This window comes from Hyperoodon ampullatus, assembly GCF_949752795.1.
Source record: "Hyperoodon ampullatus genome assembly, chromosome: 15".
Taxonomy (NCBI): Eukaryota; Metazoa; Chordata; class Mammalia; order Artiodactyla; family Ziphiidae; genus Hyperoodon; species Hyperoodon ampullatus.
In genome coordinates, this window is record NC_136928.1 from 10,874,825 (window position 1) to 10,898,059 (window position 23,235).

Genomic DNA, 23,235 nt, shown 5'->3' on the forward strand with positions numbered 1-23,235 from the left:
GGAATCAGGGTGGGTTCCACCCAGCCGCATTTGGAGATAGTGGTCCAGGGGGTATAGATGCGGCCTGGCATCACCACCTACCCCTGCATTTGGGGCTCTCCAACTCAAAGTGTGCTCGGTCTCAAGCAGCATTGGCATCACCTGAGAGCTTGTGAGAAATACAGAATCCCAGGCCTCAGCCCAGACCTGATGAATCCACATCTGCATGCTCCTGAGAAGACTGGCTTCCCTCACAAGGAGCTTCTTGGATGCTCCCTTATTTTATGCAGTATCCTTCCTCTTAAATGTGGCAGGTAAGGATCACACGTACTGAACAAAATTTACCCCGGTGACTAAGTCCAGAGTCATCAAGAAAAGTTAAATTGAGTGTGCTTTGAACTCTCTTTTAGTATGGTTATTTTAGAAATCAGTGTATTTCTTTAGGCATCCAGGTAATTGAGGGAGTGTTTGTTGTATTCACAGCCTGGCAAAATGCATTTTCCACCCCTCTCCAAATGGGGAAGTTTGAGCACCAAAGATGTAAAATAACAGATTTTTGTCATGGCAGAGTAAAGACTGAAAATGTACCTTCAGATGAACAGCTTGATGCTTCTCACCCTCAACTCCCAGTAGAGAAGCTTGATGATAAACAATATCCCAGCAAACACAAATGTCACTTCCCAGAGGACACGCTTTCCTAACTATTTTTCTGGCACTCAGTTAAGAAATTAATGTAACCCCATATACACATAAAAGTTTATAACTCTGAAACAAGTTTTACAGAACTCTATATTTAATGCTTATGTGTGGTGCGCTCTGATATTTTTTATTATTTGGTTAATGCTCGTCAAGACAATTGATTTCATGACTCTCTAATGGGTCGGGATCCACTGTTTAAAAAAGCCTTGCACTGGGAATTCCCTGGCGGTCCAGTGGTTAGGATTCTGCGCTTTCAATGCTGAGGGCCAAGAAGCCGCGAGGCCCGGCATGAATGGATGCATGCATGCATGGATGGATGGATGGATGGATGGCTGGGTGGTTAGGCAAGCCAGCCAGCCTTGCATTAAGGGACAATAGTGTAATGATCCGTTCACAAAGCTTCACTGAAACCTGTCAGTATGTATGATAGAAAGTATTTTCTCTTTTTCCAAAAAACCTTTTCCTTGCAGCAGGGTGTTATGCTCCCGTGAGCCTTCCATGCTAGCAAATGTAATATTCCTGAACATTAGAAGCACTGCCTAAGCAAGGGCTCATGTGTGTCAGGGAATTTTCTATCTCCTTAGCTATGCTTCCTTCCAGCTCAGAAAAGTGCAAAGTGCTTCAAGCTAAATACTGGCTTGTGCAATAGAATCCATTAGTAACTTAAGCAGTTGTGTGCCTGTTAAATGCAGAAAGTATTTAACGTATCATGGAATGACACCTTCAGTCATTCAACACGGAATTTTTTTTTTTTTTTTTTTTTTTTGCGGTACGCGGGCCTCTCGCTGTTGTGGCCTCTCCCGCTGCGGAGCACAGGCTCCGGACGTGCAGGCTCAGCGGCCATGGCTCACGGGCCCAGCCGCTCCACGGCATGTGGGATCTTCCCGGGCCGGGGCACGAACCCGCATCCCCTGCATCGGCAGGCGGACTCTCAACCACTGCGCCACCAGGGAAGCCCTGGATTTTTTTTTTTTTTTTAAGCGCCAGGCACTGGGAGGAATCAAGTTCCTGGGCCTCCAGGAGCTTATGGACTGCTGGTAGGTGCATAAAAGTAGAAAAGTACGAAGACCCTGTAGTGAGGTTAATTCCCACCAGTGACCTAACTACTGGAGGACGATGGGAGAGAAGAGACAGGAGAGGTGTAATGATTTGTGTGTGTGTGTGTGTGTGTGTGTGTGTGTGTGTGGTTTTTTTTTGGCTGCACCCTGCAGCTTGCAGGAATCTTAGTTCCCCAACCAGGGATCGCACCCGCGCCCTCAGCAGTGAAAGCGTGAAGTCCTAACCACTGGACCGCCAGGAAATTTCCTGATTTGTGTGTCTTTAAGGTCCACTCTGGCCACAGTGGTCTGAAAGGTGTTTGGGGAGAGTTGGAGTTTAGACCCTGGGAGGCCAGTACAGTAGGTAAGGAAGCTGAGAGTGAGTTTTTCTCGAGCACTCTGGGTTCCGGGAGGAGGGTGGTGAACAAGACAGACTTGGTCTCTCCTCTCAGTGAGGGTGACCTGAGAGAAGTGTACTGAAAATGCAGCACGGTGGTGCTTTGGTCACACACAGTGCTGCAAAATCTTTTGTAATATATAGAGGCATTGAAGCGTTCTTGTCTCTCAAAGCGATGGGACTCCTTGCTCTGGTGTTCTAGAAGATATTCCCATTTCTTTCTATTGTCTCCAGTTTCTAGGTGAGTTTCTAACTTCTCCACGCTCTGCTTACTTATACTGGTCCCCTACACTATGGGGGTTGTGTAATGATAGGCCAGTCTCCCGTTGGGACTGGGCTTTTTACTCCGTTTGAAGACTGCGTTCAGCCACAGAGCAAGTGCTACCCTTCCAATGAAGGTCTTTGGTGTCCGTTCCCCCCTGAAGCAAAGATGTACCTTAAAAGGAAACAAGTTATTTGTTAGCGTTCAAGACTGTTTCGGGAGCTCTCCCCTTTTGATCAGGTTAGAAATGCATTTTACGTTTCCTTTCATTCTTAACACAAGACTGTTGCTTTTAGTTATTTTAGATTTGTGAGCTAATCAGCCCTACAGAGGAATTTCACAGGAAATTATTTCATTGTCGTGAAAGCTTTGAGAGGTGGTTCTGGAAATTTGGGCTGAGGGTTCGTGTCTGTGCTAGTGTGTATCAGTTAGCACCATGTGTGCTGCAGGCAGTCTGGGGTACGTGTGGTGGCTTCATGCTGTCAGGGGACCCAGGCTCCTGTCATTCTGCTCCACAGCCTGACGTGTGGCCTCAGTTTCACCTCTGATCCTATCTTTGTTCCAGGCAGGAAGGAGGAGGAAAGGAGTGGGGAAAGAACAAGCTTTCAGCTGAGTTAGCCCCTTTGAAGCCTTTCCTGGAAGCTCTACCCAGCGACTTACTAGCCACGTTTGGCTGCAAGGAAGTCTGGGAAATGTAGTCTTTGAGCCTGGCACATCGCCACCTGTAATAAAATGAAAGTTCTCTTGGGGAGGAAGAAGGGGAGAATGTTGTTAGGCAGTCTCTGCCACACTTAACCGTGTATTTCAGCCAGGAAACAGGTGAAATTTGATTCACAGAATGGAATTAAGTCATCAGCACCAGTAGTCAATGCTTTCACCTGCCCTGAGACACTGGACAAATGAGGAGTGAGCTGTCAGTGCTATTCACTGACAGTACGTCTCCTTGAGCTGCATTTCTTGGCCCCTGGTGGTATTCAGAAGCAGCAACCTCGCCCTAACTTCTGACAGAACCCCTGTTCTACTCTTGTTGTAGAACATTCTTCCCATTTGTTGAATTTCAGAGCGGGTGGTGACCTTTGTTTTCTACCTTGGGCTGCACAGGTAAAAAAAAAAAAAAAGTACATTTGGTTTTGAGATGCTTTTAGACTTTTAGAGAATTTTTAAGTGCTCTATAGGCAGACATCATTTTATTGCACTTCAATTTATTGTGCTTCACGGAGATTGTGTTTTTTACAAATGGAAGGTTTGTGACAACTCTGTGTTGAGCAAATCTATTGGAGCTATTTTTCCAACAACATTTGCTTACTTCATGTCTCTGTCACATTTTGGTAACGCTAGCAATATTTCAAACTTTTTCACTATTTTATGTGTTACGGTGGTCTGTGATCAGTAACCTTTGATGTTACTGCTACGACTTGCTGAAGGCTCAGATGATGGTTAATACTTTTTAGCAATAAAGTTTTTACAATTAAGGTATGTGCGCTTTTTTTTTTTTTTTTTTTGAGGTACGTGGGCCTCTCACTGTTGTGGCCTCTCCCGTTGCAGAGCACAGGCTCCGGACGCGCAGGCTAAGCGGCCATGGCTCACGGGCCCAGCCGCTCCGCAGCATGTGGGATCTTCCCGGACCGGGGCACAAACCCGTATCCCCCGCATCGGCAGGCGGACTCTTAACCACTGCGCCACCAGGGAAGCCCCAGGTATGTGCATTTTTTTAGACATAAAGCTATTGTACACTTAATAGACTACAGTATAGTACAAACATAACTTTTATATGCACTGGGAAACGAGAAAATTCGAGTGATTTGCTTTATTGTGATACTTGCTTTATTGCAGTGGTCTAGAACCGAACCTGCAATATTTCTGAGGTTTGCCTGTATTTGCCTAATTTTAAAATTAAAAACAGACTGTAAAATATTCAATATAGCAAAGCAGTTAAGAGTTTGGGCTATGGGATTAGACCTGAGTTCAAATCCCGATCCCACCAGATTCTAGTTGTAGAATCTTGGGCAAGTGATAGAAACTTCCTATCTATGCCTTAGTTTACTCACCTGTAAAGTAGAATAAAAGTTCCTACCTCATGTTTTTGATGAGGCCTAAAGGAGATACCTGGCCCGTGGTGAGTGCTGAGTAGCTATTATTTCGTTAAGTCCATGAAACATAAGACTGATGACATACGCGGGTCACAGCCAGCTCAGAGAGAGCAGAAAAGGGGAATTTGTAACTGGCATGCAAAGGTGAGATAGGCCTGCAGGGATGGGGCCTTCAGTAGATGCTGAGATGACCAACGGTCGGGCCCATCCTTTTCCCACTCTGCTGGCCTCAGCCAACTGTTCTACGGATGGTAAGACTCTCCTGTGCAGTGGACAAGCACAGCCCCCACCAGCACAGGGAGGGTGGTGGCACTCAGGATGCCAGGCTGAAGGGAGCTTCACATCACACCGTGCAGAGGCCACGTCCGTCTGGGACTGAGCTCTTGTGAGATTTGTATGAAGGGCTGTCTTCCTCACACAGGGGTGGAGATCCCTGGGTATACTAGCCCTTGGATCCATCAGGAATGACTATTGTGTACCCCTTTTCGCAATAGAAATTGGAAGAATCAGACACGAGTGGCTGCATTCAGAGTGTAATTGGTACAACAGTAGTTTTGAGAAATTCAGCACAAGTTCCTTTTTGGAGTATACATTTGTTACTATGTTCCAGGACCTGTTCTAGGCACTTGGAAAATACATATAAACGTGTGTATTCGTGCCAAGAACCTTTTGAGATAGGGACTATTGTTACCTTCATTTTACAAGTAGGGAAACTGAGGTATTGAGACGTTGTCATTTGCTGGAAAACACCCAGTTAATAAGTAGCAGAGCCAGGAAGCTGCTTTAAGAGCCTCTGCATGTAACCTAATCTCAGGTTATCATGGCCTCCTGCAGCTCCCTTTGGTGGAGGGGCACTGCTCAAACCTGCTTTTCGGAGCAGGTTAAGAGGTGCCGAGGTGCCTGTCCCTACCTGTTGTAAAATCGTGTGCAGGAAGGATTTGTATACAGGCCCAGGGCAGAACGGAGGGGCTGCTTCTTGCTGGTTTAAAAAAAAAAAGAGAGAGATCCTTCTCCCTGAGCCACTTGTTGAGAGTCGTGGGGGATTTCCAAGCATATGGTGGGCTCTCTTAAAAACAGTTTAAAAGCTGGAGAAAGAAACGACCAATTTCTCTGTTTTTTTCTTCCACAAATAGGATACATTTTGTTAAGAGAACACGCATGTTTGTTTAATGAACCACACTGAGGCTGGATTCTGGCCAGCTGATAAACAAGTGTACTGCCTAGTACAGAAGTCATTTCTCTAGTTCCTGTTCTTCAGGGTCCAAAAATGTGTTGTGGGCATCTTTCACATAGGAGAATTTGTAAACCCAGAGCTTCAGGCTAGAGACTGGCAAACAAAATATGACTGTTGGACCTGAGGCCTTCGGCTTTGAACTGCAGGTGTAGAACAAGCAGGCTGGATGTCTGTGGTCTCCGGAGAGCCCTGAGCCTAGATTCGCAGCCCACCCCTAGCATGCTTTAGGCCTCGTGGTCTGCAGACCGGCATTCTATTTTCTTCCTGGTCTCGAGGGCCAACTCTAATGAATGCTTTTTCCTACGTTGATGTTTTTAATCTCTAAATTGTTGTTTACCGTATTATTTGTGGTAAGTGAAACCCTTTTGTAGGGGGTATGAAAAAAAATCAGTAAGTATAATATTTAACCCTCTCTGGAGCCTCCCTAGTGTGGCTCCCATAACCTGAGCTGCAGGTTGCCGGAGTCCAGCTCCAGCGAGTCCAGGGATACCTGAGGGATGGATAGCGTCGGCGAAGGAAATAAATCTATTACACTTCTTAAAGTATCAGCATTGCATGTTTCTCTCTCTCATCCTCTCCTTTATTGTTTACAATCACAGGTTTATATATTATAGTTGATTACATTACCAGGTACGTGGCCAAACAATCTTAGCACAATCAAATCTCAAAATATTCTATAAAATTTTTAAAAAAAAATATCCCCTAGTTTCTAGATGTCCTATTAAAATATTTCCCCAAGTTCCCACTAATCACAGGTTATTTCTTAGTAACCAAGCCAAGCAGTTATATGATTATTTTAATTGTAAAAGTTGGAGCTACTTGTTCCTATTTCTCTTCTTGCATGGGCAAACTTTTACAATGGTTCCATGAAAATATTTACAATATACCCTGCATGCTCTTTCTCGTTGTTTCCTTCAATGGAGACAGTGTTTTCTCCCTATTCTAACAACCAATTCTGCTCTAGGCATTTGCTTTTCTATAATTAATCTTCCTTTATAATAGAACCATAAATTTCCTATGGCATCAGGAACTCCGGTCCATGGCCATAACTCCATACTAGAGGGTGTTTTTCATAAAAACATCCTCTTAGTTCCAGGCTCTTAATTCTTTACCCATTTCCCCAGGGCTTTAGTGGGTACTTCCCATTCTGTGGTAGTTTCAGGAGGGGGAGTCCTAGAGGAATTTTTCTTTCACGTGGAGCAACATCCCCCCAAAATTGCCCCTATATGTAAATTTATTATCATAAAACATAACAACAGAGCTGTAGTCCACCTTCCTGGCACGGCGCTGCCTTGCAGTTTCGCCTTCCGTTGCTTCATGACTTTGTCATGGTGCAGTGGCTCCAGGATGGCTTCCAACAGCAGGTTGGAGAGGAAATGCTCTTTTCCTGGCCCTTCGCCCTGGCTCATGTTCTCTGACATTGGTGCTCCACGGCCATCCTCTCAAGTTAGTCCCATGAGGACAGCCATCCTTACGAGTTTCTGCCATGAGGAGAGGAGTGCCCTTTGTGGGATGCTTCTCTCCTCACCTCCTTCAGGGAACCCAGAGACAGCCCAGAGCCTGGCACCCACTCCAAGCTGGGCCTCAGTCCCTGGGGTGCCCCCCCCAACCCTGGTCTGGTTAGCTTGATATGTTCAGCAGGAGGGGTCAAGCACCAGATTTTGTCTCAAAGGAACTTTCTCAGCTTTCATTTCTGCTTTCCCACACTCGAGATACTTTTTCCCCTAGAATTTTGTTCTCTAAAAGTAGACTGGGGCTTCCCTGGGGGCGCAGTGGTTGAGAGTCCGCCTGCCGTTGCAGGGGACACGGATTCGAGCCCTGGTCTGGGAAGATCCCACATGCCGCGGAGCAGTTAGGCCCGTGAGCCACAACTGCTGAGCCCGCGCATCTGGAGCCTGTGCTCCGCAACGAGAGAGGCCGCGATAGTGAGAGGCCCGCGCACCGCGATGAGGAGTGGCCCCCGCTTGCCGCAACTAGAGAAAGCCCTCGCACAGAAACGAAGACCCAACACAGCCATAAATAAATAAATTAATTAATTAAAAAAACTTTTTTAAAAAACGGACATTTCATTACCCTTAATTCTGTCATAAAGTTCTATATTAAAAAAAAATGTAGACTGTTTTTAAAAATTAGGGCTGTGGAAGGCAGTTTCTGGGGGGCAGGGAAAGTTCTCTTTCTGCCCTGGTGCTGGCTATGCGAGTGTTCATTTAATAACGACTTGGAGCTGTATGCTTACGACTTGTGCACTTTTCAGTATGTATATTTTACCTGAACAACAGAAATGAAGATTTTGTGATTTATTATGAGAGGAGTATCAGCTCATCTGCTGCCAAGAAAGAACAAAAGGAAGGAACATGATACAAGAAGAAATGAATCCATTTCAATTGATGTGAAAATGGGGGGTCCAAGGTGAAAGTGGACAGTGACCCAATAATTTTAGGTATTCCTCCTAAAGATGTGTGCAGCATTTTAATAGTGTTTGTTATTATAGTAGTGGAAAATTGAAAACAATTAAATGTCAAGTCATAGTTAAATGATGGCACAACCAAAAATGGAATGAGGTTTTGCTATTGTGAAGTATGCCATAGGACTTCCCTGGTGGTCCAGTGGTTAAGAATCCGCCTTCCAATGCAGGGGATGTGGGTTCTATCTCTGGTCGGGGAACTAACATCCCACGTGCCATGGGGCAGCTAAGCCTGTGCACCACAACTACTGAACCCGCACGCTCTAGAGCCCGCGTGCTGCAACTAGAGAGAAGCCCGCACGCCGCAACGAAAGATCCTGCATGCCGCAACGAAGATCTCACGTGCTGCGACTAAGACCCGATGCAGCCAAGTAATAAAAAAAGAGTTTGCCATAAATGTTTGTTTATTAAAGCCACTTATAAAAGCACAGTGCAATCCCATTTTTTAAAAGTATATATTATATATATATATATGCATAGAAAATAATCAGGAAGAATGTACACCATAATATTAACAATGGGTTATTCCTAAGGTAAAGAATTATGGGTGATTCTTATTACCTTATCTATTTAAGTCTTTTCTTCCAATGAGCATGCATTTCTTCTATAACACGGTAAGAGAGGAAATGCGTGTGTAGGGCTGCAGTTTGGGCTCTTAGCTTCCTCACCGGAGTCTGTCTGCTACGTTCCCACATCTGTTGGTCCGGGGGAGGGCAGGGCCTGTACCAGCTGCTGTCACAATTCTGCCTTTACAAACTATAAAAACTCACCGATGATCCCAGGAGCATGTTCAAATACAAAATCTCAAGTTTAGAGAGAGCTGACTTCCATTCAGCTTTCCTGATGCTCAAATCTTGTTTGCAAAGGGCAGCCTCTCCTCTTTCATGGGTCCCTCTGCAACGCAAGGGCTGGGAGAACCATCCTGCCTCCACTTTGGGATTTCAAAGAGGTTTTCTTCAGAGGTCTAGCTGTTCATTTTCCAGGATTCAGTTCACCCCTTCCACTTTATTTGAGGAATTCCTGTTATCTGTATTGTTTCATGCTTGATTATTAAAAAGTCTGATCCTGTTCAGCTACATCATAGAACTCTGTCAAGTTCTCTTGTCTTATTTCATTACCTCCTCGGGGCTCTGGGCACAGTAATGGGTCTATCACAGGTGCTCAAAAAATCACTTGTTCTCTTGAGGCTTGAGACACAGCTCCCCATTCTGAGACAGAGGCCTCCGGAAGAGAGATCTGAACTGTGTGGAGGTCGAGACCTGAGCCCTGCTGGGACTCTGATGCAGCTGCTCCCCATCTCTGGGCTTTTTTTAAATGGCTGGGGAAGAGGTTGGGGCTGAGTGGGTGCCGAGGCCCCCGCCAGCCCTCACAGCCTGGTTCTGAGAACACAGCTTGCGGTAGCTCTGGCCTACCTCCCCTTTACCCCAATATGGGAGCACAACGGTATTATAACCCTTGCGGTGTACCGTAGACATGGTAGAGTCTCGTTTTGTGTCAATTAAAGTAAACACGTAAAGAAAAAGTTAACCCTTCCCACCCTACCCCCAGGAAAACAATAATAATGAGAATGAATACATATGGAAGGAAGGAAGTCTGGAGAAACTGAAAGGGAAGGACTCTTGCTCTCCCTGTCCGGAGAGTTCTCAGTTTGAAGTCTTGTAGTGGCTGTCACGTGGGGCCCATCACCATGTTAGGTGTATCTCTCTGAAGGGCTGGGCTTGCCTCCCTGTCTGACCACAGGCCTGGAAGAGAGGCAGGTGACCATCACTGCAGCAAGAGCCCCTGCAATGCGATGCAGCATCCACCCGTGTCTACCCACCCCTCACCAACCTCCCAGCCTTCATGGGGGTCTGAGGACTTGTCCCTGCGGCACCAGCATGACACTGGGTGAATGACCTCAGCAACCCTGCCAAGAGCTTTCCTTGTGCCATCTTGGTTAATCCTCATGGCAACCTGAGGGGTAGCCACCGGGGATGAGAAGTTAGAGAACGTGCCCAAGGTCACATAACTAGGAGGTGGTGGAGCCAGGACCTGAAGCCAGTTAGCCTAGCTTCTTAGAGACTTTGTCAAGGTCCCCATGGAGGTGAGAGAAGCAGGCTGATAACCAAGCCATCATCTGACTTGATTCTCAGCCCTCAGGAGGATCACAGTGATAGGGGAGGATGTGAAAGAACCACCATCGTCAACCAAGCAGAGCTACTTTACCTGAAAGTCCCTTTGACAACCCAAATTTGACGCTGCACTAAAAATGTGTTAATTCAGTACTGGGCTGGCACCTTCTAAATGGGCTGATTCATCGTGAGTGTCATGTCTACACACACCATCCTCCAAAACCTCTGCGTTGAAGCTGAGCTGCCCTTGGTCATCACTGAGTTGATTAACTCATGTGTGAGTTCCTCATATTTTTATGCAGATTTTTAATCTGCATAGCTTTGTATTTCAGGGCAGAGGTTTTTTTTTTCTTTTCTTTTTTTTTTTTTTTTTTTTCCGGTACGCGGGCCTCTCACTGTTGTGGCCTCTCACGTTGCGGAGCACAGACTCTGAACGTGTAGGCTCAGCGGCCACGGCCCACGGGCCCAGCCGCTCCACGGCATGTGGGATCTTCCCGGACCAGGGCACGAACCCATGTCCCCTGCATCGGCAGGCGGACTCTCAACCACTGCGCCACCAGGGAAGCCCAGGGCAGAGTTTTATTCTCAGTTGCTCATTTCAAAATGAGAATTTTCAGAAAAGATAGAGATAAGGGACGATTCTCCTCCAAAAGCTCCCAACTGTACCCTGAATATTGAAATTGCTAAAAATCCTTCTCTGCTTTTAAAGAGTCTTTATCGCCTTGGTATATCACCTCTAGTATATGCATTGGAAATTCATTACATTTCCACTGTTAAAAATAATGATGTATAAGATAGTGAACTTGGGTTCCTGCAGAGAAATAGCAAGGAGTGTGAAATGCAAACCCCAGGTATAAAACATTTTCACCTACCGAAAGGAACTGGTGAATACAGTTGGTTATCGTTAACGCCCTCTGCCTCGGCCTCCAGCCACAGAGAGGAGCCAGGGCTTTGAAGAGCAGTTGCAGCTCTGCTACTTGCTAGCAGTATGGCCTTGGACAAGTCACTAAATGTCCTAAGCCTCAGTCTCCTCGTCTGTAAAATGGTGGTCACAGTAACTATTTTAAAGGTTGTTATGGGGCTTCCTTGGTGGCGCAGTGGTTGGGGGTCCGCCTGCCGATGCAGGGGACGCGGGCTTGTGCCCCGGTCCGGGAGGATCCACATGCCGCGGAGCGGCTGGGCCCGTGAGCCATGGCCATTGAGCCTGCGTGTCCGAAGCCTGTGCTCCACAACGGGAGAGGCCACAGCAGTGAGAGGCCCGCATACCGCAAAAAAAAAAAAAAAAAAGTTTTCAGCTGGAATCATCCAGATAAATAGACCTCAGGTCTTTGGAGGAGCTAGGATTAATTGGGGGAATTCTTCAGATGGGCTTTTTGATACTAGGCCAAATAAGACAGACATTTCCTGAAGTCATACTTCTCTCCCCCTAAGCCCAACCTGGGCCTCCATTTTCTCCCCAGAGCCTTCTGCCTCTCTTTGTTCAGGCGCTATGCTGACTCCCTGGCCCCCAAGACTCCACTGCCATGGCCTCTCTCTGGGAAAGGTTCCCACCATCTGCTGCTTGGGAAGCCAGGACCTGTGTCCAGGGCTGCCTGGGGTTAGCAGGCCCAGAGGTTATAAGAGACTCACCTGGGACATTTGCAGACGCGTCTTCGGTTCCCTGGATAAGGAAAAAGAAGGGATAAAGTGACTATCCCATCACGACGAACAGTTCCCAAATATGGTTTCTCCTTCACTTTTCCTATTTATTTAGGATTATAACTTTTTTTTTCTAGTGCGGCTATGACTATTTTATTTAAAGCAAACAATAACTACATCGACATTATAAAAAAGACATAAACTTGTAAAATGACATTAGTGCATAATGATGATTGACATTGTGAAGATTAATTTATATTATAAAGAAATAAGCTGTAAAGAAAGCATGATATAATATTTATATTTTATGGTTTTAATAGTTACTATTAAAATTTTAAAAAATTGTATAGTCGGTTTACAATATTGTGTTAGTTTCAGCTGTACGGCAGAGTGATTCAGTTATACAAATAATACGTATATATTTTTTCAGATTATTTTCCATTATAGGTTATTACAAAATATTGAACATAGTTCCCTGTGCTATACAGTAAGTAAGATTATAACTCTTGAGAGCCCAGGTGAGGGCTTCATTCCTATCCCTCTTTGTATCAATTTAAAAAACATTACATATATACACTACCAAATGTAAGATAGATAGCTAGTGGGAAGCAGCCGCATAGCCCAGGGAGATCAGCTCGGTGCTTTGTGACCACCTAGAGGGGTGGGATAGGGAGGGTGGGAGGGAGGGAGATGCAAGAGGGAGGAGATATGGGGATATACGTATATGTATAGCTGATTCACTTTGTTATACAGCAGTGAATATGTAACACACCATTGTAAAGCAATTATACTCCAATAAAGATGTTAAATAAAAAACATTGCAAATACAGATGTGGGTGAACGTGGGTTAGTACAATCACCTGCGTGGGATCCAAGACGGGGTGGGGGGCTCGCAAGCAGGGGGACAAAGGATAAACCACTGCCTGTCGTGGTTCTGACCCAGCCCTCCCGGGCACAGGTCCCAGGGCCACAGAGCAACCCCCCCGCGCCCCCCGCCCCCTGTCCCAGGCGTTTGTAATCAGCCCAGACCTGTGCGCTTGCTACAGGCTTTGCCCATGGAGCATCCCACCCCTGCTGCCGCCGCTCCGGGGCACTGTCTTCCTAAAAACCTCCCGGAGAGTGGAAGGAGCAGCGCGAAGGGGTCTTCCCGCGTTCTCTCTCCAAGAAAGACAAAGGCTGCGCTTGGCCCTGTGGAGCAGCTCGGAGTCCCAGGAATTGCAACTCCGACTCCCGGCAAGGGCTGCCTAGAGCGAAGCCGCGCAAAGGGCGGGAGTCGGGCTGACTCTCCCCGCCACGATTCCCTAGGACTTACGACGGTGGCAGATGACCGTGATGACCAATAACAGGAGAAGGATGGCGCAGGTCCCGGCCAGGGGTGCCCAGATGTAGATATCGCAGGAGAAATCCAGCCCCCTTGTGTCTACTGACGACACAGAAGACGCCGACATTTAGGAGCGGGCCCGGGATCCCTCACCCCACCCAGCCAGCCGGGGCGCTTCCTTCTCCCGGCTCCGTCTCTCGGTTTCCCCACCACTCGGGCTGCCCTCGGCTCCACCTGCAGGATCAGGGCTGCCCCTGGCGAGGGCTCTCCCCGCGCCCGCCTCACCTGCGCTGCCCGCCAAGGGCCGGCACACTTCTGGGCGCGGAGACACAGTCAGCAACGATTTGTTGGGCGCCCGCGTGGATGGTGGCGTCGCCGGCGTCGTGGTGGGCTTCGCTGCGGGAGCAACAGAGAGTGGTTAGGGGCCGGGCTGGAGCTGTGCACGCGAACCCTCCCCACCGCTCCGCGCGCCTTGGCCAAGTGGGCGCCTCCTCCCGATTTTCCGCTGGAGGCGCCGTAGACCGCCGCCCGCGCGGAGCTCTGCGCTCAGGGCAGGGGAGATGCGGTGGGACCTCCTGGTCCGCGAACCACACCCGGCGCCTCGGACGTGAATGCAGGGCCCGCTCCCCTCCGCCCGCCCTCACTCCAGGGCCCCACCGGAAACCTCGTGGGCTTGGAGGTGATACCCGCATTTTACTGACCAGCAAAGGGGGGCTCAGAGAATTTAAGTACAACTTGCCCAGGATCACACAAGCCCGGAACTCGAGCCCAGATCAACCGGACCTAAAAAGCCATCTTCAGTTCCTATCCAGTCGCCAGTTCCTATCCAGTCGCACTCTAGCCCCTAGCCTCAGTTTCCTCATCTGTGAAATGGGAACAGTATCTAAGTAGCCCCGAGGAGCGCTAAGAGGCTCGAAGCGTGTGAAAAATGGACTGAGACTGCGCCCCAAACCCCACACCGAGGGGTGCCACGCCCCGGGCGCCCGGACCTGGCAAGAAGACAGGCACGAAGTTGCTGAAGTACATAACCGAGTTGCTCATGAACGAGCAAAAATAGTAGCCTTGGTCCTCCTCGCGGAAGTGGTGCAGAGTGAGGTGGAAGTTGGCGCCCTGGGCCTTGGCGCCGGAGATGTAATTGGTGTCCAGCCCCTCGGCCGGCTTGGACCGCGTGCTGGAGAGGTACATTAGGAAGATGGGTCTGGAGGCGGCCCCGGGCTTCTGGTAGAGCCAGGAGCAGCTCGACGTCACGCTGGACTGCAGCACATCGCAGTGCAGCTTCACCGTCTCGCCCAGGCGAGGCTGCACCTGCACCGGCGACATCCGGAACGAGAATGACTCGAGGACCGTGGCGGCATCTGCGGGGCACAGGCAGTGAGGCTGAGCCGGGAGCCCCGCGCCCCCCGCCAGCCCCGGCCCCGTCTTCCCCAGGGGTCGCCAACTCACGGAGCAGCAGGGCCAGCGGCAGGAGCAGGGCGGTCACCGGCGAGGCCATGGCGCGCTCCCCGCGGCGCCGCTCCGCTAGCGGCTCGAAGCTGCGGAGGAGCGCAGGAGCCAGTGGGACGCCGACCCGGGAAGTTGCGCCCTTCGGCCGGCCGCGGAGCCGATCTCGCGTTCGGAGGATGTGATGTCACGTGAAGCCCCGCGGAGGAGAGAGTCGCCCTCCTTTTCGCGGTTGTCACCTTCCAGCCCAGAGAGGGGGCTGGGGTCCGTGAATGGGGGCCGTCGAGGCAGCCTTGACGGGAAGCAGGGAATGGTTGAGAACCACGGGTTTGAGGACAAGGGCTTGGAAGTGGCCCTTGGAACGGCTCTCCTGCGGGTGTGACAGCGGCAGAGGATAGAGATGAGAGGTTTCAAGAAGGGAGGGTGAGTGAGCAGGAAGGAGAGAGAAGTGTCCACTTCCTTTGCCCTCGCTTAAAGTGGCCCTAGCACCGGCACCTTGGGGCTTTGGGGCCGTAAAATGGGCCCTGAGGGCTGAAGAGGAGTTCGTGACTGGCCCACTCCTCCGGAACTCCAAGGGGCAGCAGCCATGCAAGCCTTGTGTGACCTCTGCTGACCATACCCTTCAGGCTTTCCCCAGCAGCTGAACCTGGCCACACAGCCTCATTCCTCCCGGGGTCCACTCAGCAGCCTCCACCCACATCAGCCCCTCTCCTGGCCAGTCCCCCAGCCACCCTGCTGTGAACATTATTCTCCGAAAGGCGATCTGATGGTGTCACTCCCGCAACCTTCCATGACCTGCAGGACTGCGTGGCAGCTCAGCCCTGGCTTGGCTCCGAGCCTTTGGGTGCTGGCTCCTCCCAAGCCTCTGGCCTGGTCTTTCCCATCCAACTACCACTGCATTCCCACAGGGCCTGAGATTATCTAAACGGTGGGCTCCTCTTGCCTTTGCTGTTCCCTATGCCTGGAATGCTGTTCTGTTTCCACCCTGGGCCCAGCTCCCGTGCTAGGGGATTTGGACCTCACTCCTCTGTACCTCTGGCTATGGGTGCTTGGTGGGGACAAGTGTGCAGCCTGGGTGAATGCTTGGGTGGAGACAGTTCTCCCTGTCTGAACCTGACACACACTTGGCCGCTTCCTTTTTGCCTGCTGCTGTCCGGAAACCTTCCGCCCCATAGTGGCTGCCCTCTCTCATTTCTTCAGGGTCTTCCCACTTTGCATCCCATAGTGGGTGCCCTTCATGATGCTGCTGCCTGATTCTAGAGACAAGCTACCTGGCATTATCTGTTCCATGTGTCAGCCCCACTCGTGAGTTCTGCCCCGCGGCAGTGGCGAGAACTATGTTCCAGACACCCCACCCCCGCCCACCCCCACCCCCCCGCGAGGTCGCATGTCACATCACAGCTTGGGCTGAGCTGTGTTTGCAGAACTGTACTCCCCTCGTGCGGTCTGAACTTAAGTGTTGGGTGGGCTTCTTTTTTTTTTTTCACTTTGATTTCAACCCTCTCTCCCCGCCCTCCGCCCAAAGCATCCAAGGTGCTTACTCTAACGTGGACCATTTATATTTAGACATGTTTTTTAAAGTGTCTTTTAACTTACAAAAGTTATATATTCTTGAAAAACTTCAGACAATACAAAAAAGAGTATGGGGAAATTTCCCTGTCTCATCTCTTCTCACCATCATCCATTCTCCAGAGAAAATTACTGTTAACAGTTAAGTGTGTTCCTCAGTTTACAGTTGGAAGAATTGTCCCTAAAAAAAAAAAGACTGAACAAGACAACTATAAAAAAAAAAAGTGTGTTCCTCAGATATAATCTATGCATAAACAGCTGTTTATACGTCATTTTTGACACATGGTTGTACTATGCACATATTTTTTGCAACTTGCCTTTCTTGTCTAACAGCAGAAGAAAGCTTTCCATGTCAGCACCTGTAGATCTACTCCGTATTTCTAAAGAGGCGCATTTTATATGGGTGTTCCCTAACTTAGTTTTCCTATTAATAGACATTTAAGCAGTTTCTCAAGTTTTGCAATTACTAGTAAGGCTGTAGTAGATACAATGTATCTGTATCATTGAGGAGTCACTCATGCACATGTAACATTTTCAGATGGAAGACAGGCAGGTTGGGGAAGGAAAACCCTTTGTAACTGTAAATATGACTGTGGCACACAGCAGTGGGTCCCCTGGCATATCGATATATGTGTGTATGTGTGTTCCTGGCTGTGTAGACACAGTGCTGTGCCTTAACTTACATCAATGAGGGTGACAAGGAAACAGCCAAGTCCAGATAGGCCACTGACAAGGCAATCCTCTTTTTAGATAGTTTCCCATTTTGCTTCATCTCTGTTCCCACTGCAGGAATGTTAGATGGCCCTTCTGGCCAAAAGATGCAATCAGGAGGGTGGTGAAGAGGATGGTCAGCCACAAAGGCATACCTTGTTGGTGGAGGAAGCATTGGAGGGGAGCCAGAGTCAACCTGCAGATATTTGGATCTTGGGAACAAGGTCCCTGAGTATGATGATGGCCAGATTCTGGGGTACAAGACTTGAAAATAGAATCGTCCTATCCCAGTCTCCTGGAAGTGAACTGCAGCTGGTTTGGAGGTCTTCCAGCCTTGCAGTTAAGAAAAGTGTCAGCCGTGTGTGTGGCAGCCCCTTTTGTGCAGAGCACGACAGAGGATGGGGGGATGTCAGGGCAACATGTCACACCCACCAAGGAGGCTTTGCGACCCCAATGATATTTTTCACAGAACTGGTAGATTCTCAGTGAAACCACAATGACATCCGCCCTGCAACAGACAGGAGAACAGATGCAATCGTGCAAGTTCTGGGGATGCTTGTTTGCTGCAGGGCCAGGTGTGCGGAGGGCTGGGTGGGGCCTGCCAGGTAAGCGTCCACATCCCACACTGTGTGGCAGTCACCTGGGGTGGATGAAGAAAGGGCAACAGCAGCACTCTGTCAAATAAACTCCTTATTTTTAGATATCCAGAGAGAGAGAGAGAGAGGGTAAGAGAGTAACCCGTTTCTATGCTGAATTTAAACAGGTCTTTGTTTTTTCTCAAGGTATATGTTCTTAAGCCATGGAAATACTTTTTTACATTCATTAAAGACTATTCAGAACGCATAACTGCGCAGGGCAGTGGTAGGAAATTAATCAGCTCCTAAGACGCTGACTCAGGGCCAACCTGGAATCACGGTGTTGGAAGTTGCCTGCTGTCTCCCCTTGCCGGTCCAAGAGATGTTACCATCTCCTTGGAAAGAGTTAGCTTGTTTGGGCCTAGAAAGGCCTTTGAACTCTAGAATTATCAGAGCCTTGCTTTATCTCAATCACAAATACCTGTTAATTCTACCTCACTTCTGCCATTTCTACTTTTCCACCCCCCAGACTCCCAAGTTCAACAAGGCTACTGTCATCTCTTGTCTGGACTTTTGCAGTGGTCTCCTAACTGGCCACCCCACTTCTACTCTGGTCTCTTCCAGTGCTTCTGGCCCCTTTCAGTGAAAATCTTGTCCTGTCAACCCTGCGCTCCATCCTGCAAGGGCTTCCCATGGTCCCCAGGAGAACACTGGGGGATCCCGGGTGTTGTCTGAGGCCCTGCACACCCGGCTCTGCGGCCCATCTTCATCCCCTCCCACTTGCCTCCTTCACACGTCCTCGGCTTGGTGCCTCTCTGTTTCTCAAAGGAGCCCTCCTCCTTTCCACCTCAGCGCCATTGCCTCCATGCTATTCTTGTAGCCTGGCTTGTTCTCAGCTCTGCTCTCTGCTTAGTAAACTCCTCTTCCTTAAGACCCAATTCAAGCATCTCCTCCTCATGGACTCAACCCCTTGCCCCTTCTCTGTGCTCCCAGGCACTACAGACCATATGCTTCTCAGTGTCACCTGGACCTTGGGCGTCCCTGGACTGAAGCACTTATTCTGCACAGCAATGGTTTGTTTGCTCATCCAGCTTGACGACCAGACCCTTGGTGTCTTGAGGAAGTGACCTTGTATTGTTCACGTTTATATTGTGGTGCCTAATAAGCCATGGTACACACTTGGTCTTCAAGAAACCCTTGTTTTGTAAAAGCTAAATGCAGCGTAGAGCAGATCAGAGGAGGTAGAGATTGCTCATTTCAGGTAAGAGTGCTCAGGAAAGGCTTTACAAAGTGGCTGGTTTGTAGATAAGGTAAGAATTAGGAGAGAGGTTGCTTAGAATGAGGCACTTGACTTCTAATCAAGATGGTGCTGATACCATGTTTTAATACGTAGTCATGGTATGGTTGAAGGCAAAAGAAGGAGACGGAGGAAGGAGAGAAGATAGATGCATTCAAAAGCAAGGCGAGTGTCATCCTGGATGTAGGGGTGGAACCAGGGCTGAAATCTGGGGCCATCTTGTTGGGATCTGTTTTTGAGTCTGTGTCTTGGGTCAGGATTTCTCTTGGTGAAAGTCTGGAGAAAGCTGTGCGCTTCTCCATAGTCATGGCTCACATAGGGCTGCTCCCGTATAGTGTCGGGAGGGCAGGCCAGAGACTGGAGCTGTGGCAGTGTCACCACTGGACAGGAGCCCAGAGCCATCAGAATAAGGCCTGGTTCTGACTGTGGGTCCTGAAAAAACCCAGGAGGATGCAGTATAAAGAGAGAGAGATTTTTTAAAGTTCCCATTCAAGATGAGATTACGTAGACACTCAAAATGCAAAATATATGTAAAGATATTTAACTAAAATTGGGATGGGAGTTTACTCCAAAAGAGATGCAAATTATAGAACAATCTGAAAAGGGTTTGAAACAGAGAACAAGAAGGTGTAGAAAATGCAGAAATTAAACAAGAACAACTGAATAAATAATGATAAATACTGAGCATATTGGAAATGAAATCTATATATAGATTAGATATAAACTAGAATACACTCTAGATTAGACATAGTTGAAGGGACAATTGGTGAAATGGAATTTAGCATTGAGGAATTCACAGAGACTGCAATGCAAAGAGATAAAGACAGAAGCAGTTTGAAAAGCTATTGAGATGTGAATCAGCACTGTGCAATGTTTAATGGGATTTCAGAAAGAGGAGGATAAAGGGAGTATGGAGAAGGAAAAATGGAAGAGATCATTGCTTATGATTTTCCACAATTAAAGACACAAGTGATCAGTTCAAAAGTGCTCCCAGAATGCCAAATAGGATAAGTAAAACTATGTCCATCTCTGAACATATCAAGATGAACCACAAGACTTCAAAAGCAAAGAGAGGAAGGCAACCCAGGAGGCCAGAAGAAGTTGAGATGATGTTTAAAATATGCTTGGGGGAGCCTTAGTCACAGTTTGGATGGGGTGAAGAGAGTAAGAAGCTGATCTGTGATGGGCAAACCCCACATATCGGTTGACAACTTGTATTCACGCTGTGTCATTCTCCTCTCTTGGTGCAGACACACATTTGCTGTAAAGTTGCATCAACTTGCTACAGATCTTTAATGCTGAGAACAATCAAACAGAAGCATCCTGAATGCAACTGGAGAGCCAGAATTTGAATTCAAGTGAGGGGCCAGGGCTGGGGAGGCAGCCTCTGCGAGGGGGTAATAATCTAAGTTGTGAGAGTGGGTCTGATTGCAAAGACAGGTAGAGCGGAGGGGAGGGGCAGAAGAGGATATTGAAACTTTAGGGAAGGCGCCTATTTAAGGAGAGAGAAGAAAACACTGGCATTAATTCAGGTGGTGTAGGAACTTCAGGATGGGGCTTGAGAAGTTGGCAAGCCTTTACGGAGAGGTGGCTGCTGCAGGTTTGGACTATAAAGGAGCTTTGGGAGGGCATTCAAGCCTGGGACAGCTTGAATACAGCCTGTAGCAGGAAGAGATTGTAAGCCTGTGTTCAGTGCTTGGTCCACTTAAGGACATGCTTATCAGAGGAAGACTCACAGGTAAGGAGGGAGGCGGGGGAGGAGGGTAGGCTGGGGAGGGTAGGGAGTTGGAGTAATGTTGGATGAGGTGACATTGATGTCTGTACCTCATTTATTGTTCATTCACTTAAATGTTTCTTCCATTCACTTTTTTTTTTAAGTTACGAAAAAATAACACCGAAAAAATAGAGCAAATAATATAAAACACTCCTATGCTCCTCGGAAAACACCCCTCAAAACTAATGTGTTAGCATTTTGTCATATTTGCTTCAGATAAACGTTACAGATACAACTGCAGCATCCTCAAATAACTTGCCTCCTCCCCAGAAGCAAAAATTGGGTTTTTGTCTATCAGTTGTGAAAGAAGGATGTTACATTTCCAACTATGATCCTGGATTTGTCTATTTCTCCCTTTAACTCTGTCCACTTTTCGCCTTGTATATTTTGACGCTTTGCTGTTGGATACATACACATTTAAGATTGTTCTGTTTTCTTATCAGATTGACCCTTTTATCATTACAAATTGTCCCTCTTTATCTCTGGTGATACCTTGTTTTGAAGTCTACTTTGATATTCATATGGCCACTCTAGCTCTCTTATGTTTTCTGTTTGAATGATATCTTTTTCCATCCTATTACTTTCAACTTGCCCCTCTCTGTTTTAATACCTTTACTGTATGTGTATATATATATATATATATATATATATATATATATATGTATGTATTAGCTGTATATAATTTTTGAGAATGTTTCAATATACAGAAATATTATCATATTGAATGTCTTTGAGTTTGAGTTATGCTGAGATGTAAATTTAGTTCATTTAACTTAAATGCTGTATAGTAGTATTACCTGGTGAATATACCACATTTCAGTAGTTCTCAATCAGGGTCTTCATACCTCTGGGGGAATGTAAAGACTGTCCTTAAGGATACACATAACTTTTTAAAAATTTATTCTATTGAAGTATAGTTGATTTATAATGTGTTAATTTCTGCTGTACAGCAAAGGGATTCAGTTATACATATACACATACATACATTCTTTTTCATATTCTTTTCCATTGTGGTTTATCACAGGATATTGAATATTGTTCCATGTGCTATACAGCAGGACCTTGTTGTTTATTCATTCTATATGTGAGAGTTTGCATCTGTTAATCCCAAACTCCCAATCCATCCCTCCCCCACACGCCTTCCCCCTTGGCAATCACAAGTCTGTTTTCTATGTCTGTGAGTTTGTTTCTGTTTCATAGATAAGTTCATTTGTGTCATATTTTAGATTCCACGTATAAGTGATATCATATGGTATTTGTCTTTCTCTTTCTGACTTACTTCACTTAGTATGATAATATCAAGTTGCATCTATGTTGCTGCAAATGGCATTATTTCATTCCTTTTTATGGCTGAGTAGTATTCCATTGTATATATGTATATATACCACATCTTCTGTATTGATTCATCTGTCGATGGACATTTAGGTTGTTTCCATGTTTTGGCTATTGTGAATAGTGCTGTTATGAACATAGGGGTGCATGTATCTTTTTGAATTACAGTTTTGTCTGGCTATATGCCCAGGAGTGAGATTGCTGGATCATATGGTAATTCTATTTTTAGTTTTTTGAGGAACCTCCATACTCTTTTCCATAGTGGCTGCACCAATTTACATTCCCACCAACAGAGTATACACATAATTTTAAGGAGTTTGTTTTCCATATCCCGAAAGCCTGTTTATCCTTTTTCCTGAGACAGATCTGCCCAAGAACAAATGCATTTGTCAAGTTTTCACACAGATTCTCCTTCCCCACCCCACATTTCATAATTGCTCTTTTCCTGCTTTAAAACAAAACAGCAGACTTCCCACCCTCCTGTACCTTACTGTAGTGCAATCAAAGAGAAACACCCAAGTATTTTTCATTTAGTATCCATCTGCTTAGGAATTGCCAAAGAATGCATTTCTCCTGAGTAGAGTCCCCGAGATGCTGGAAAACAGGGCATGCGGGAGAATACTAGAGGCAGAGCTCCTCAGGACGGACTCCTAAGCCTCATCACTCTACCTGCCTCTCCACTGTAGAGCTGGAATTCAGAAGCGAGACAGTTATTACGGGATGCACATTAACATGTTCATTAGAATTGCAAAAGGAATCAGACTTCTTTTTTTAACAGAACGGAAGCCTGATTTGCTAGTTGGTTTGACATTGAAGCCTTTGCCAATGAGGTTGGCTGGCAGTCTTTTTATTTTCCATGAATCACATGAGGGAAACCTTTAGCTCCAAAGTTGCCGTGAAAACAAAGTGTAAAGCCTTTGATAAGATAAAAATATTTTATCAAAATATAGTTTTGGTAAATTTGTATGGTAATTAAAAATATTTCTATTTCCCCAACCCTTTCTAAGTTCATCAGGGTAGGCAAATGCTTTTGGTGAGAGAGGAACAATGCAGTTGATAGCTACTTGATAGGCTGTAGTATAAAGCCTATTTTGGTGGGTTCCAGAAACTGAGAAGTGAATAACTCTAAAGATCATGACCAATCCACATGCAGGTCAGTGCTCCCTGAGTCTTGCCTTCCAACATAATTGGAAGAAGACCTACTAGAGCTGGCAACTGTTAGAGATTGAAATGAGTCTCCCCACCCCCCAAAAAATTTACATATGCTGAAGTCCTAACCCCCAGTATCTCTGAATGTGACCTTAT

The 23,235-nt window shown here is 47.0% G+C and overlaps 1 protein-coding gene across 1 annotated transcript; it reads right to left on the reverse strand.

Annotated features, from left to right (window-relative positions):
- Positions 1-9,852: 9,852 nt before the first annotated feature.
- Positions 9,853-14,724, reverse strand: CD8A (CD8 subunit alpha; the record flags this gene model as incomplete). Its single annotated transcript, XM_079721321.1, has 6 exons — positions 9,853-9,904; positions 11,903-11,933; positions 13,224-13,334; positions 13,518-13,628; positions 14,222-14,587; positions 14,676-14,724. 6 exons carry the CDS (start codon positions 14,722-14,724, stop codon positions 9,853-9,855), a joined length of 720 nt encoding a protein of 239 aa, XP_079577447.1.
- Between the last annotated feature and the right edge of the window lie 8,511 nt (positions 14,725-23,235).